Here is a 13,377-nt window from a genome sequence, read left to right on the forward strand (position 1 = left end):
ATCTGCAGTTAATTGTTCTTAATTTTTACTTGGGAGAATGAAGATGAGAGAGAAATCAAGAGGTATGCTTATGAAATAAAAGATGTATTTGCAGGTGATAGCTTAAGGAAGAGTGAAGTTAATGAAATTAAAAAGAGAGAGATGCTACTGCTTGTCACCAGAGATTTAGACCAAGTGTTACTGTACATATTTTGACATTAAAATGTATGCAAATTTAATAGCAGTGGTCTAGCAGCAGCATTTTGTACAATATAGGGTGCTGATACCTAGGCTCCTTGAAAAGATTACAATGAGATTTCATTGCAGGAATATTAAAGATTAATTCATGTAATGATAGCTTTCACCAGAGATTGAGATAATTGCCCACATGGCTGTATTGCAGAGACTTACCAGGCATAATAGGAGAATCAGGTCATAGGAGAAAGATAGGTTACATGAACCATTTAATGCTCCTACAATTTGCAATTCTGCACTCCCAAGGCAAGGATACAAGAAGTATATAACTGAAACTTAAGTAATAATTTCTCACGGCCACACCATTTGGGGAGAGCAAATGGGTGAAAAACTTCTGCTAAACATTTTTTTCCATGCCTGTGCTTGGGTGAGAGTCCCTCCCACCTGCTAAGAGAAATTCTGAGGGTGTTTGTACATTGCTGATGGATCAGAACTGCTCCATCAGTGACTCCAGTGTGTATCTGTAAAGCAAAAATCGTACCAAGATCCTTTTGCCTCATAAATATGTAGTAAGGAAAAAGGGAAAGATCTCTAACATTATCAAATGAGAAACCCACCTTTGGTAACGTTAGTGATAATTTACACAGTGGAGACTGGTGTTGATATTCACCATATGGCAAGGATTGTTCCCATTTCTTGGTTATCATCTCTCTGGTAATTTTATAAAACACTGCTGTTCCTTTGTAATGAGGTGAACTGTGGTTACCAAATTCATCCACTTCTTTAATTTGGAGCTCCAGCCTGGGTTTTCTTTGTGAATGAAAAATCAGCCTGTAGACTTTTCCAAAATCTTTTCCATTCCCTGCAGTCCATACAAAAAAAAAAAAAAATTTTTCTACACTGTATTCAGATGTGTGGCATCTAAAATAACTCATTAGGATGAGTCAAATAGAGCTAATCACATAACATTGGGTTGTTCTTTATCATGATTATTACTTTATATTGAATATTTGAGGTTCAAACATTCCTGCCAGCCTGCTTCGGTAGTTGAAATGTCTTCATAGTTAGCTGTCTTAGCCCCTGAATTGTTGGCATAAGGGATAAGTGGTGAAGGCTGTGCTACAAGTTGAAAATAAGGAACACAGAAAGGGATAAACTACAGAACACAGAGAGAAATAAAAATAGTACGGTGTTGTGAATGGAATTAGAAGTATATGCTTTCTGGTTACTCAGGATGGATATCTGTCCATCCGTAACAACAAAATGAATGGAGGTATAGAGGTAGGTGCATTTTTAAGATTTGTAATTCCATTTTAATTGATACATCTATAACACTATCTTTGCATATATGAGCAGGCATTCCTTGGGGGCTGGAGACTTATCTTTTTGAAGAATAATCCTTTCTTTAGGGTAAATGGAATTTTCAATGGGAGAGTTTATGTTCAGAGGGACAAATACATATTTATATGTTCTTTCCAAAACTGACACAAGATACTATAGGTAATTTTGGATGAAAACTTTTCTGAGGCTTCTTATCTCTTTTCTCTTTGAGCAAATCTCTGAATGGTGGTAGCCACTGCATGGAATTTTCGAGGCTGCTAATTGAAACCGCGTAACAGCTCTCCCTCATCATCTCAATTCAAAGTGCTATTCATAAAAAGCAACATTTTGCCCTGGATTTCAGTGTTTAATCTTGCTCACTTTAAGTGAATTCACACAGATTAAATAGCAGACTGTTTCTTTTTGTTTGGAATCTGTTTAATTCCTATCAAATGTTCTTTATATTAAAAAGCCATTGATGGAATCCTGCCCTTTTGAAATAAAAGATAAAATACCAGCTGTTTCCGAGGGACCAGGTTCACAGAATGGCAGAGGTTGGAAGAGATCTCTGAAGATCATCTTGTTCAACCCCCCTGCTCAAAGCAGGGTCACCTAAGAGCAGGTTGCTCAGGATCTTGTTCAACTAGTGCATTTTATTTTTCAGTTGGAGCAGTTTACCAGCAGTTTACGTGCCTATAATTTACAAGAAATAAAACACTGAAATAACTAAATGTGCTGTGACTAACCACAATCTACTAATGTTCACATACAGTATTTCTGAATAGCTGGTGATTGATAATGTTCATCCAGATGCATGAATTAATTACCTTACCTGAAGCAAAAATATTGCCTCTAAATCTAAAATGAATCTGCTCTCCTTCTCTTAAAGGGAACTGCTGCGTAGGTTCTGGGGGACCAAAGTAGCCCTCCTCATGGAGATTTTGAAGTTTGCAGGTCAATTCTTTGGATGCAGATAGCAAAACTACTATTTTATATGGGTTTTCTCTTTTCCGATACAGTATCACATTAGCCATTGTGCTACAAACAGCTTCTTCCAGAGCCTGAGCAAAGAGGAGAAGATACATGTTTTCCAAGAGGAACGAAAAGCGAATGACCACAAAGCTGTATTAAAAAAAAAGGCAAGAAAATAAATAGCTCTATCTTAAATAATTTTATCAACTGTTAGCAATTTATTATGCAAAATAATACAGGGCTCAGTCTCCAATGGACCTTTTGCTATTTCCTTTTCATTCTTGTTTCCAGCATATGAAAGGGTGGCAATTTGCCTGTTTCTATAGTGCAGAGTACATTGATTCTGTATCTATGAATTCAAATACATACGAATTTTAGATAAAAGTAAGAAAATATTTCCCAATAAGAAATCCAAAAAAATATTACGGTTTTGTAGTTAGAGAGTTAAATCACATTTTCAAATCAAGATTAATATCTGCATTTCCTGTTTCAAGTTTTGTATATATTACATTGTGTACAGTCTACAGATGAAAAAATATTTAAACAAATTTATATTTTCTGTAATTATGAGTAACAAATCTAAATGATCTTACACTGCAAAGTGGAAGAAAGTGATGCTGGCAAGTTAATAATTAATAGTGTATGATTTTCATTGATCTGTATACTTGGAAGTAAATATTTTAGTAAATAAAATTTTATTAAATTATTCATACATTACCTTTCTAAATGCTCATTTAGTTCAAATGATACAAGCCCATTCCGTGCATTCTGGATAATAACATCATCAAACACCTTCCACCCCTCTTCTTTGTTTCTGTGACCTAATAATTTCAAAGTATCACAGGGATTCTCCCCATTTTTTCTCACAGAAGCACTCACTGCCCTGGAAAGCCAAAGAATTATAGGAAAAATATAATGAAAAATAGATCCTGCAGAAAGAGTAAGCTTGTATTTGTAGCTCTGCATTCCCTTCTGCTGTCCTTGATGACTACATGTAGATTTTCAGCAAGATAGGAAAAACACATCTGGAACTATACTCCAGAGTATGTAAGTGACATAGTTGTTAAGAGATTTTTTTTTTTTTCCCAATTCTCCAGAAAGAGGAAAAAAAAGGAAAAAGGAAGGTTTCTATCTAAATGAATCTAGTTTAATTTATTGTTTAATATCATGCACAGTAATTATTATGGATTGTTTTTGAGTCATTCATCAAGATTTAGATTCTCTAGAAGTAGATATCTGGGAAGAAGAAAAAAACAACCCACCTTTTCTTCCAGAAGCAAATATTACTCAATAACCACAAAGGAAATTAGAAAATAAGACGACTGCTATCCATTATCTCTTTCAACAGAGAAAATAAAAGTAGCTTCTCTTCAAATCAGGTGATTACTTTGATATCACAGTCAGAATCAAGCAACTGTGACATGACGTGCTCTGGCTAATTTATTCTAATGAATGAAACATGAGGGGTTTTTTTACAGAAGCCCATAACTCTCTCTCACACACCTCTCCTTATCAATTTTTAAAAACTGGATGTGAATAACCCGTTCACTTCAAATGCACACCCTATGTACAATCCAAAAAAGAAAATACTCCCGACAGGACAGCCTAAGCATTTCTCAAGCATACAGCCTCAGCCTATGTGCAAATACAGGAAAATGTTGGCATCATTTTCTAAGGAATTTGTATAGAAATGAGCAATCAAGCCATGGTCTTTTTGTGGATGTGCTTTGACTGAGAATCTAAAGTGCCATTTAGACTGGTATTAAGAACAGACAGATGCCATGAGGGTACTGCCACACAATTAAATGTTTCTGATACAGGAAATGAAATTTGAATCTCCTATAAACTGACATGGGCACCCTTCCCAAATCTGAAGTTTGTGATAAAGATGGATGTCTAGTCTAAGAGACCGGTGTGTGTGTGGAGCTCTTTAAAACATGATCTGAGAAGTTTTTCAGAAATGGAAAGCTAGAATGTTGTCTGCCTTCTCCATCTGTATCTTGCTTATTTTCAAGACAATCATAATCTTGGCATGTAGATGAATTTTGAAAAAGATTATGTTCAGCACAGTAGGAATAAGCTAACTCTTTAATGACCTAAAGTGGAAGTACTTCAAAACTGACTCTTGTCCCAAGCTAGTCTCTACAAGAAATCCCAGTAAGCACTTCTGAACGTGGAGTTGCCCATGGTAGCAGAACTGGAAGGACAAAAATCAAATGGTAAGTTCAGATTGGTTTTTTTCCTGCATGAGACGGTAAAGACACCGTTTATTTTGCTGACTGTCAAAATAGATGAGGTCACCTTTGGCCTTTTTTTCCACCAAAAAAGTTTTATCCGTATCTTCATGTGCATGATGGATAAATTTTATTGAATTGCCTGTTAACAACTGAAATTTAGAGATTTTTTTAGGAGTCCCCATGTTTTAATGCTTTTTTAAGACATTCCAAAAGGTCCAAGTTTTAGAAATTTTGTAGTGAGTGCTTTTGAAAAATCTGGGCCTTTACCTAGTGCGGCAGTTACCGCAAAACTGACCTACTCCAAACCATTGGGTCATAAATCTTGACTCAGGTAGCCTTTGGAATGTGTAGAAGTATAGACCAGAAAATTCAAAGGCCAGGATAGCCAAACCACCGACTGGTAAAATAATGATCACAGCAGCTTTGAGAGGTGGTTATTCTCTGTGTTCAATGTTTGGCTTTGGTGAAAATGGCTGAACAAAAACCCATGCATTTTTCATCCTGACTCCTGCTAGAAATATAGTGGTCAGCATATTTAAAGATTATACACCAAATACTATATGAATTTTCCTGGTCAAGCTATAGCATGAGAATTGTGTGGATTTGCTCCAGTGTTTCTAACAACATTTCTAAGTATAGCAGACTGTATTAAGGAACTAACACATTTATAATACAAAAAATTATTAATCAGCAACTGTTAAAATTAATTCATTTTGATGTTTTGAAAATGCTGAATTTGTAGTGAAGTTGTCCTTACCGAGGATGGTATGCCGTAGCAACCCTCTTTATTGTAGCACTAATGGCTCTTGCACATTCTGTCTCATCTCCTTGCCTTTTTTTTTCTGGGTTTGGAGGACAGGGTAGAGTAACAGTGACTGAGCTGTTAAATGGTTGGGCTGAAGGATGCTGGACATAAACCAGTGCACTAGTAGATATCACTGAGTGGTACATATCGTGTCTTGCTTTCAATGTGGAAACCAATGATGGTTCAATTGGCCGAACCTAAATACAGAAAGCAATTGTATAATTAATTTGCAAATTAATAAATCTTCTCTTACATGCCTGTTTTTTTACAAATTGATTTATCTTTTGGAATTGGATTTATCTTTTGGAATTGATTATCTTTTGGAATTTGGACTATCACAGAAGCTTTAGGCTCCTCTCTATAACCCAGGAACAACCCTATCAACATATCAGCACTTTATACAGTGCACAACCAAGTGCTTGAAAGTCATCAAAAACTGGAACCTTTACTGACTAAAGTATTTTGATTGTTTTGTTCCTGCTTTGAGTTCAAGTTTTGAAACTCCTGAGTTCCCTCAGAGTCGGATAATTTTCTAAGATTTTTCAAATCTGTATTTTCTTCACTGTTAATTTTAGCTTCTCTGTAGCTCAGAATCAACATTTTTATGGGGGAAGGGAGAAACATATTATAACTGAAGAAAATTTTGAGATTATTCTCAGCCTAAGACTAAGAGGTGACAAAACCTTCTATTGCGCTGCCTGGTACAAATGATGAAGGTCAGGCGAGAAAAATTTTTCCGTTAACTTAAACACTGGGCCAAGCAGTTGAAGTTTGCAGTTGATGCTTATGTCATTGTTGAAAACAACTATATTTTCTGAAGTATATCAAACAAAGTTAGATGGTTCTTCTTTTTAGCTAGAGATATCATGTTGACTACTGACAATATTGTGTGGCTTTAACAAAGGTGACAGGAAACCATTTGGTGTCTATACAGGATGTGGAGCTGCAACAACTTTTCACTTTTTCTAATAATGGAACAGGTTGCCCTTTAACATTATTGGCATCTTTGCTTCAGAACTGATCAGATAACACTTATGGAACAAGTATTGCGTATTTCAAGCTCACCTTTAACTGCATGGGTGCTGGAGAACTGAATGTTTCTGGAGGGTAATAGAAAGAGATTCTAGAATCCACGCTCAGCTTTTGTGAGAGTCCTACCTTTGGAACAGTAAACATTTCTTTCTTTAAGCATGACAACACAGAAAAAACACCCAGCTGATAAATTTTCACTTCCGCAAAGGTTTCCTGCATAAAGAGAATCTGGGGTTAGAGTACATTGGAGGGAAAGGAAGCTGTATTCTGCAGCAGATTAGCATTTTGAGAAGGCAACGTTATTTATAGAGCAAGGTGTGAAATGAAAATAAATCGAATATTATCGCCACCTGGATGCCCAGTTATCTGGTGATCTCTAGTCATCATGTGATGTCATTAATATTCCAGTGTATGACTGGGGTGAAATGAAATAAGCTTGTAAACTGGGCGATGAATCTGGCCCAATGCAATTCTTCTGCAGATAAAAAAAAGAACCATCCTGTGTTTCTCTGAGATGGAGTTTGGACTCATACACACAGAATCATGTTACCTCCCTGTGATCTGAATGCAAAATAATTCCCCTTAAGTTTTTACTTTCATCAAATAATGCAACATATTACACTTATTTACAAAAATCATGAACCATTACTTAATCATTAGTATTGTGAGATCAAGCACTTGCCTTAATATTACGAATGAAAAAAAGGACCTTGTTAAATACTAGGTTTCAAATAGAATTAGTTCTTGAGAAAGTAGGAAGAAAAGTTCAATTTAACCCCACGTAGTGGGCAATACGGCTTAATAATGACAACTTTACTTGTATAACTCCACAGAGGCTTAACTGGGAACCTGGAACTATGTTTTTACGATGTTTAGATGAGAGGTTACCAACCTTATGGTTTCTCTGGTATCCCTCCAAAGAAATAGGAGTTAAGTAGTTTGATTGAAAGTTCACATCAGTCACCTTCACCATAATCTCCCGATAATTTCCTCTGAAGCATGAAGTAAATGGGATTGCAATGTTGATAGGGAAAGGGATTGTTTTCTCATAATCAGAGCATTCAATACGGATGACATTGCTGACCAGCTCCTCAGAATCATCCACCACCAAGGAACTAGTGTCATTGACTATCTTACACTTCAGATTCTCCAGAGCAGTCGCAGGGGCTTTAATAAAACAAGCTACTTCATGTTCATTCTTACCACTCTCTTCCACTAGAAATCTGGAGAAAAGAATATAAAATATGATTCTTTGTATTTTGGGTGGGGTGGTGTCTTGTATTTTTAATTAAATACTTTACTATACTGATGTGCTAAGCAGATCATTCATAAAAATATATGAACAGATGGGAAAATCATGAAAATTTTTATGTTTAGCTTGTTTCAGAACAGCTTACAAATTATCATAAAACTGACTAATTGGGCTCCTTTCCTACTGATTTCCAACAATTTGGGAATTATTGACTTTACTGGCTGTGACTCAGTTCCTCTCTGGCATAAAAAAAAATCTATGCAATCAAATAGAAAGTTACAGTATACTTTAGACCAAATGGAAGATCTTCACTGAGCATGCTTAAGTTGTAAACTGCTATTATGTGCATGACCAGCACCTGTTCAATACATGCATATTGAGTTTCTGGGCCCACAAATGTTTACATGTGTGCTAATAAGCAATACTTATGCACATCTCTTCCTAAAAACAAGAATACGTGCTTACTCTTTGTTCATCCAGTGCCTAGGTTTTTGTACTTCGTCTGAATCATTCATAGAAGGACTCACAGCAGTAAGATCACATGTTTGTGCTGAAGATGTGAAGGTAATTAGGTCATTCCTACAAATCTCATTATTTGTTTCCATTTTACTGTCTTCCATTTGCTCTGTCAGCCTATATTCTTCATTTTCTACCCCTTTTGAAGATTCTTTGACTACTGCCTTTTTTTCCTGTTCAAAAAGATTTGTGACAGTTCTGTCATAAATGTCTTTCAATGTCCCAGATAGAATGCCTTCCTCACTGCTCGTAAAAGCATCTTGAAAAGCCAGTTCTGGAGAGTTTTCAGGAACAAAGCTACCTCCATGAGGTTTATCCTTTCCATTGCAATCTTTTTTCTCTGTAACAAAGTTCATTAGTAGTCTGCGTTCACTATCTTCCTTTTTCATTGGAGGTTCTCTGCTAACGTCCTGTTCTCGAGCAGATACATTTTCAGCTAATGATGCAACATCTTTTTCCACAGTTTTAGTTTCATTTGGCTGGATTTGATTGACATTCTGACTTTCCATCTTCAGGGAAGGAGTTCTTTCGGATTGCTGACTGGGACTAGAAGATGCATGCACAGAGTCTGTTGCTTCTCCTTCAGAACAAGAAACATCTGTTTCTCTAGAAGCATTTTGAGCAGTCTGGATCTGAGAATCATCATCTTGTCTGCAGTTAGCAGCATAAAGTTTATTTTCTGCCTCTTGAAGGTGTGAGACTGTATTTATCAAACAATCCTTCACTTTCTGCAGACAATCTATAATTCCATTGTAGTCTGAGGAAAAAAACAGGCAACAAATTGAATTTTGCTAGGAAAGCTAGCCAAAAATGTGAAAACTCTTACACGCATACCTAATGAATTCCACCTAATTCCATAGTGCCATTCAATACGTGAAGCACAATGGCTTCCGTTTAATATTTTTGCATTTATTGCTATTCAATTTGAGTGAATTTCTGAAGAATTGAATACGGACAAGTACGTTTGTGTACTTGTCCAAGTACAACTAACTGTGTATTTGTCAAAGTACTACTGTGGCAACTCTAATGAACACCTTTCTAATGATCAGACACTAGCTAAATTCTTAATGACAATCAATCTGTCTAAAGCATGGAATTGGTAAATAATAGTCAAATCAATTTGGGAATAGCTTTAAAACTAAACATTAATTATATATATTTCCTGAAATTGAATCCTGCAAGATTCTAACGCATGGGTCTCTGACAGAGCTGTTATACATGGGCTTAATATTAAACATGCTTAGCAGCTTTGAATTTTTGCTATGAAGAATAGAGGATAACACAAAAACACCATCACATATACAACACTGAAGTTCAGCAGTTTGTAGCATCCAGTTATAGGAATGGTGGAGGTTGCTCTTGCATATAACTAAAAACACTTGGTGAAGGAGGATGCACAAAAAGCACACAATGACTATGTGCCATTCATGTAAGATTTTATCTTTAACCTATTCATTTTTCTTATCTTGCACCTTTTCTTAGAAATCCTTACAGATTTCATTAGTTAGGTATATTGCAAACCTCTCAGAAAATTTCTTACTTATTTCTATTTGCTGCATGAGATCCTGGAAAGCTTTGTTTTGCAGGTTAAATCCAGTGAAAGTCAATACAAATAAGAAAATTGTACAGAATGAAACACAGTATGGTGTGCTCTCCACTTAAAATGGACAGAGACACACAAAGGAAGGACAATAGAAAGGGGTGATACAAGATTTACGGGAAACCACTGGCTTACATTCACTTTTTTCAAGAACGTCGTATAAGGTAAATAAATATCTCAAGTTTTTCAACTTGGAAAATAATTTTATTGAGTAAGAATATCATCACACATCAATGTGTGATGTTATACGAGCTAGATAGGCCTTTCACTTTCATCTCTATTTGCATCTGATTAATTTAAACCTACAAAGAGTACTGTTCAGAATAACGTTTTTTTCTTGTTGAACTCAGTCTAAAAATTATTCCTTTGCAGTACTTTCTCAGTTCCCAAATGACTTGTTATTGGATTTTGACTATATTTGGAAAAAAAAAAAAAAAAGAAAAAAGAAGCAAACACATTTTTAATACTTTTTTTTCCACTGGTAGTTCAAAGAAATAAATAAGTTTGTTCTAAGGTACTGCTGTTTTTCCAGGGGCACTTTTACAATGGTGAAGAAGAACTTCTAAATAGTTTAACAGGGCTGAGAAATAAAACAAAAGGATTGGAAATAACATAGCTTCGTTTGCATAAGAGGTTGTAAAAGACCACTTCCCAGCCTTGCTGTAAGGCAAAGTTCAAGCTTTGGCAAAATTGCCAAAATTGACCTGTTTCCTCCCTGAATTTTGCATTCTCTAAATAAAACCAAAAAACCCAAAACAAATCGTACAGCTCTTTAAACTTCCTGAAAATCAAATTTGAAGATAACAGGTTCATTCGAAACAATGGCATTTTCCTACGCTGTGAATGTGACTTTTCTAACACTGCAGTTCTTAAAGCCAAGCAAAGACACAGCCTTCTAACTTTACACTACCCAACTGTGTCGCATGAAAAGACACTTTTTGCATTCTGTTATAAGGTTAACCTCGAAATAAGCCTTCTTTTGTGCTACCCTCCGCCACCATCACTTTTCTAACACTTTGCTTTCTGTGCTTTTTTGACGTTTGATAACACGGCTTTAGAATACAGTGGCAGTTATATGCAACTGTCTTCAAACCTTTTTGCTGACTGTTTCATGGGAAAGTGTCAGATGAGAGAAAGTAGCTTTTTGGAAGGAGAACGATACTGAATTCTTAGAAATCTAAAAAAAAAAAAAATCACAAACGCCATGAGGCCAACAAGGCAAAGTTAGCTTGATCTTGGAGCCTGGAAGCAGTTCCTTTTTTTCCAAAAATGTTCTTTTACTATTGCGGACACTTTGTAAACCTGTAGAACGAAGACTCATAAGCGTGGACATAGCTAAAGATTTCTGCCTGGAGTCTCTCTCTTCTCTGTTACGCATCATCCTGTTAGACCATTATTGAACGCAGAAATGTTAGTTTTCTTTTCTACTTCGATGAATGTTTGTTAAGAGGTTGTTCCTGAGGAAAGAGAGTTTGTTTCATTCGTCACAAAATGATCCTACATTTTTTCAGCAATAAAATCTGGATTTGGTCCTCACAATAAATAACACCATCATTATATCCACATAGTTATTATAAACGCAAGAAATTAAATTCCTGTTTACCTGTGCGCTAAGATGGCAAAAGCCAGTCTTATTTTTATTGTCATCTTTTTAACTATGTTGTTACTTGTAGAGGACTATATATATTGGGTTTACTTGGTGAGGTGCTGGCAGCGGGGGGCTGCAGGGCGGCCTCTGTGAGGAGGGGCCGGGCTGCCCTGTGCCGGACACAGCCGGTTCCAGCCGGTTCCACAACGGACCCACTGCAGGACTGAGCTGAGCCTGCCAGCGAAGCTGGTGCTGCCTCTGTGAAAACACATTTAAGAAAGGGCAGCCACACCAGAGAACAGCGAGGAGTGAAAAGTGTGAGAAACAGTTCTGTGAACAGCAAGGTCGGAGAAGAAGGAAGGGGAGGTGCTCCAGGCGTGGAGCAGGGAGATTCCCTTCCAGACCACAGGAGACCAGGCTGGAGCAGATATCCACTCTGTAGCCCATGGAGGACCCCACGCCGGAGCAGGTAGGTATTCCCTGAAGGAACCGCAGCCCATGGAGAGTCCAGGTTTTCCTGGCAGGAACTGTGGGCCATGGGAAGGACCCATGCTGGAGCAGGGAAGAGTATGAGGAGGAAGGAGTGGCAGAGGGGAACTGTTATGGACTGACTGCCACCCCCATTCCCCATCCCCCTGCGCTCCTCCGGACGAGGAGGAGGTAGAGGAATCGGGAATGAAGGAGTGAAGTTGAGCCTGGAAAAAAGGAGGGGTGGGGGAAAGGTGTTGTTTTAATTTTTTGCCTTTGTTTCTCACTATCCAAATCTATTTCAATTGGCAATAAATTAAATTAATTTTTTTCCCTAAGTGGAGTCCCTTTTGCCCATGACGGTAAGTGATTTCCCTGTCTTTATGTTGACCCACGAGCTTTTCAATCTTATTTTCTCGCTGTCCTGTTGAGGAGGGCAAGTAAGTTACTGGGTGGGTATCTGGTGTCTGGCCAAGATAAACCCACCGAAGTATAATATACATAAAACTTTGAAACAATTCTGTTTATTTAATTTTTTTTTTTCCCCTCACATAATGAGAATTACAAGTCTTACATTGAATCTCATGTAATAGACTCGAAAATACTGTGACACAACTGTTGAAATATGAATTCATTTGGTCTAATGAATGACCAAATACTGAAATACTAACAAATGAAAAGTAAGGTCCCCCAGCATCACCACATGGCAGAACTTAGCATCCAATATACCCAGTCCATTCTTTTTACAGGTAAGTCCCTCCATACTTGCCTGGACTTGCAGTCAATTCCTTGTGTTTGTCATGGAGAGCACTCAGCAAGTGGCAGGTGTCTTGAATACTTTCCGTAACGTTCTCCAGCTGCTGGCTGAGAGATCTGCTCAGCTCTTTTGTTAGAGAGATCAGTCTAACCACATAGTCCACTATACCTTCATTATCCTGGTCACTTTTCAGAAGCACATCTCTTGCTAGCAAGTTTAGGTGCCAGATTTTTTCCAGGAGTTGGCTTGATTTGCCTGTAGGTCTAATCTTACCTTCAGCCATTTCCATTTTACGTTCAGAATATACTACTACAATTTTTTTTTGGCTCAAACACTTCCACAAGATGTTGTCCTTGGTTCAGACTACTACACTGTTTAGTGTTTGTAGCCTAAGCAGCGTTTAAAAAAGTACTGTATTCCACACACACTGACAAATCAAACTCCAGCTCAGAAACTTTGAGTTGATGTTGACTATTAAAAAGTTACTAGGTGACACAAAGGAGTGGCTCTCCTGCAACTATGGGCAAGGATTGCCAAGAGATGTCAATGTACACCATGCACCTTTAAGGGAGGTTATGTAACTCAGCTGACTTAAATTTCAAGGAGTTCTGAGCAATTTCTCACTTCAGTGGCTGTAAATGATCAGTACCTATGAA

The 13,377-nt window shown here is 37.1% G+C and overlaps 1 protein-coding gene across 1 annotated transcript; it reads right to left on the reverse strand.

Annotated features, from left to right (window-relative positions):
• Window positions 1-456: 456 nt before the first annotated feature.
• DTHD1 (death domain containing 1) lies at window positions 457-13,010 on the reverse strand (the record flags this gene model as incomplete). The annotated part of the gene is given in 12 exon segments (XM_009585987.1): window positions 457-580; window positions 583-613; window positions 616-647; window positions 650-695; window positions 792-1,036; window positions 2,327-2,616; window positions 3,185-3,349; window positions 5,461-5,705; window positions 6,574-6,753; window positions 7,433-7,763; window positions 8,258-9,065; window positions 12,734-13,010. Coding segments are annotated over 12 exon segments (2,774 nt in total), but the record flags the coding sequence as incomplete, so codon positions are not given.
• Between the last annotated feature and the right edge of the window lie 367 nt (window positions 13,011-13,377).

This window comes from Fulmarus glacialis, unplaced genomic scaffold (genome assembly GCF_000690835.1).
Source record: "Fulmarus glacialis isolate BGI_N327 unplaced genomic scaffold, ASM69083v1 scaffold11239, whole genome shotgun sequence".
NCBI classification, from domain to species: domain Eukaryota; kingdom Metazoa; phylum Chordata; class Aves; order Procellariiformes; family Procellariidae; genus Fulmarus; species Fulmarus glacialis.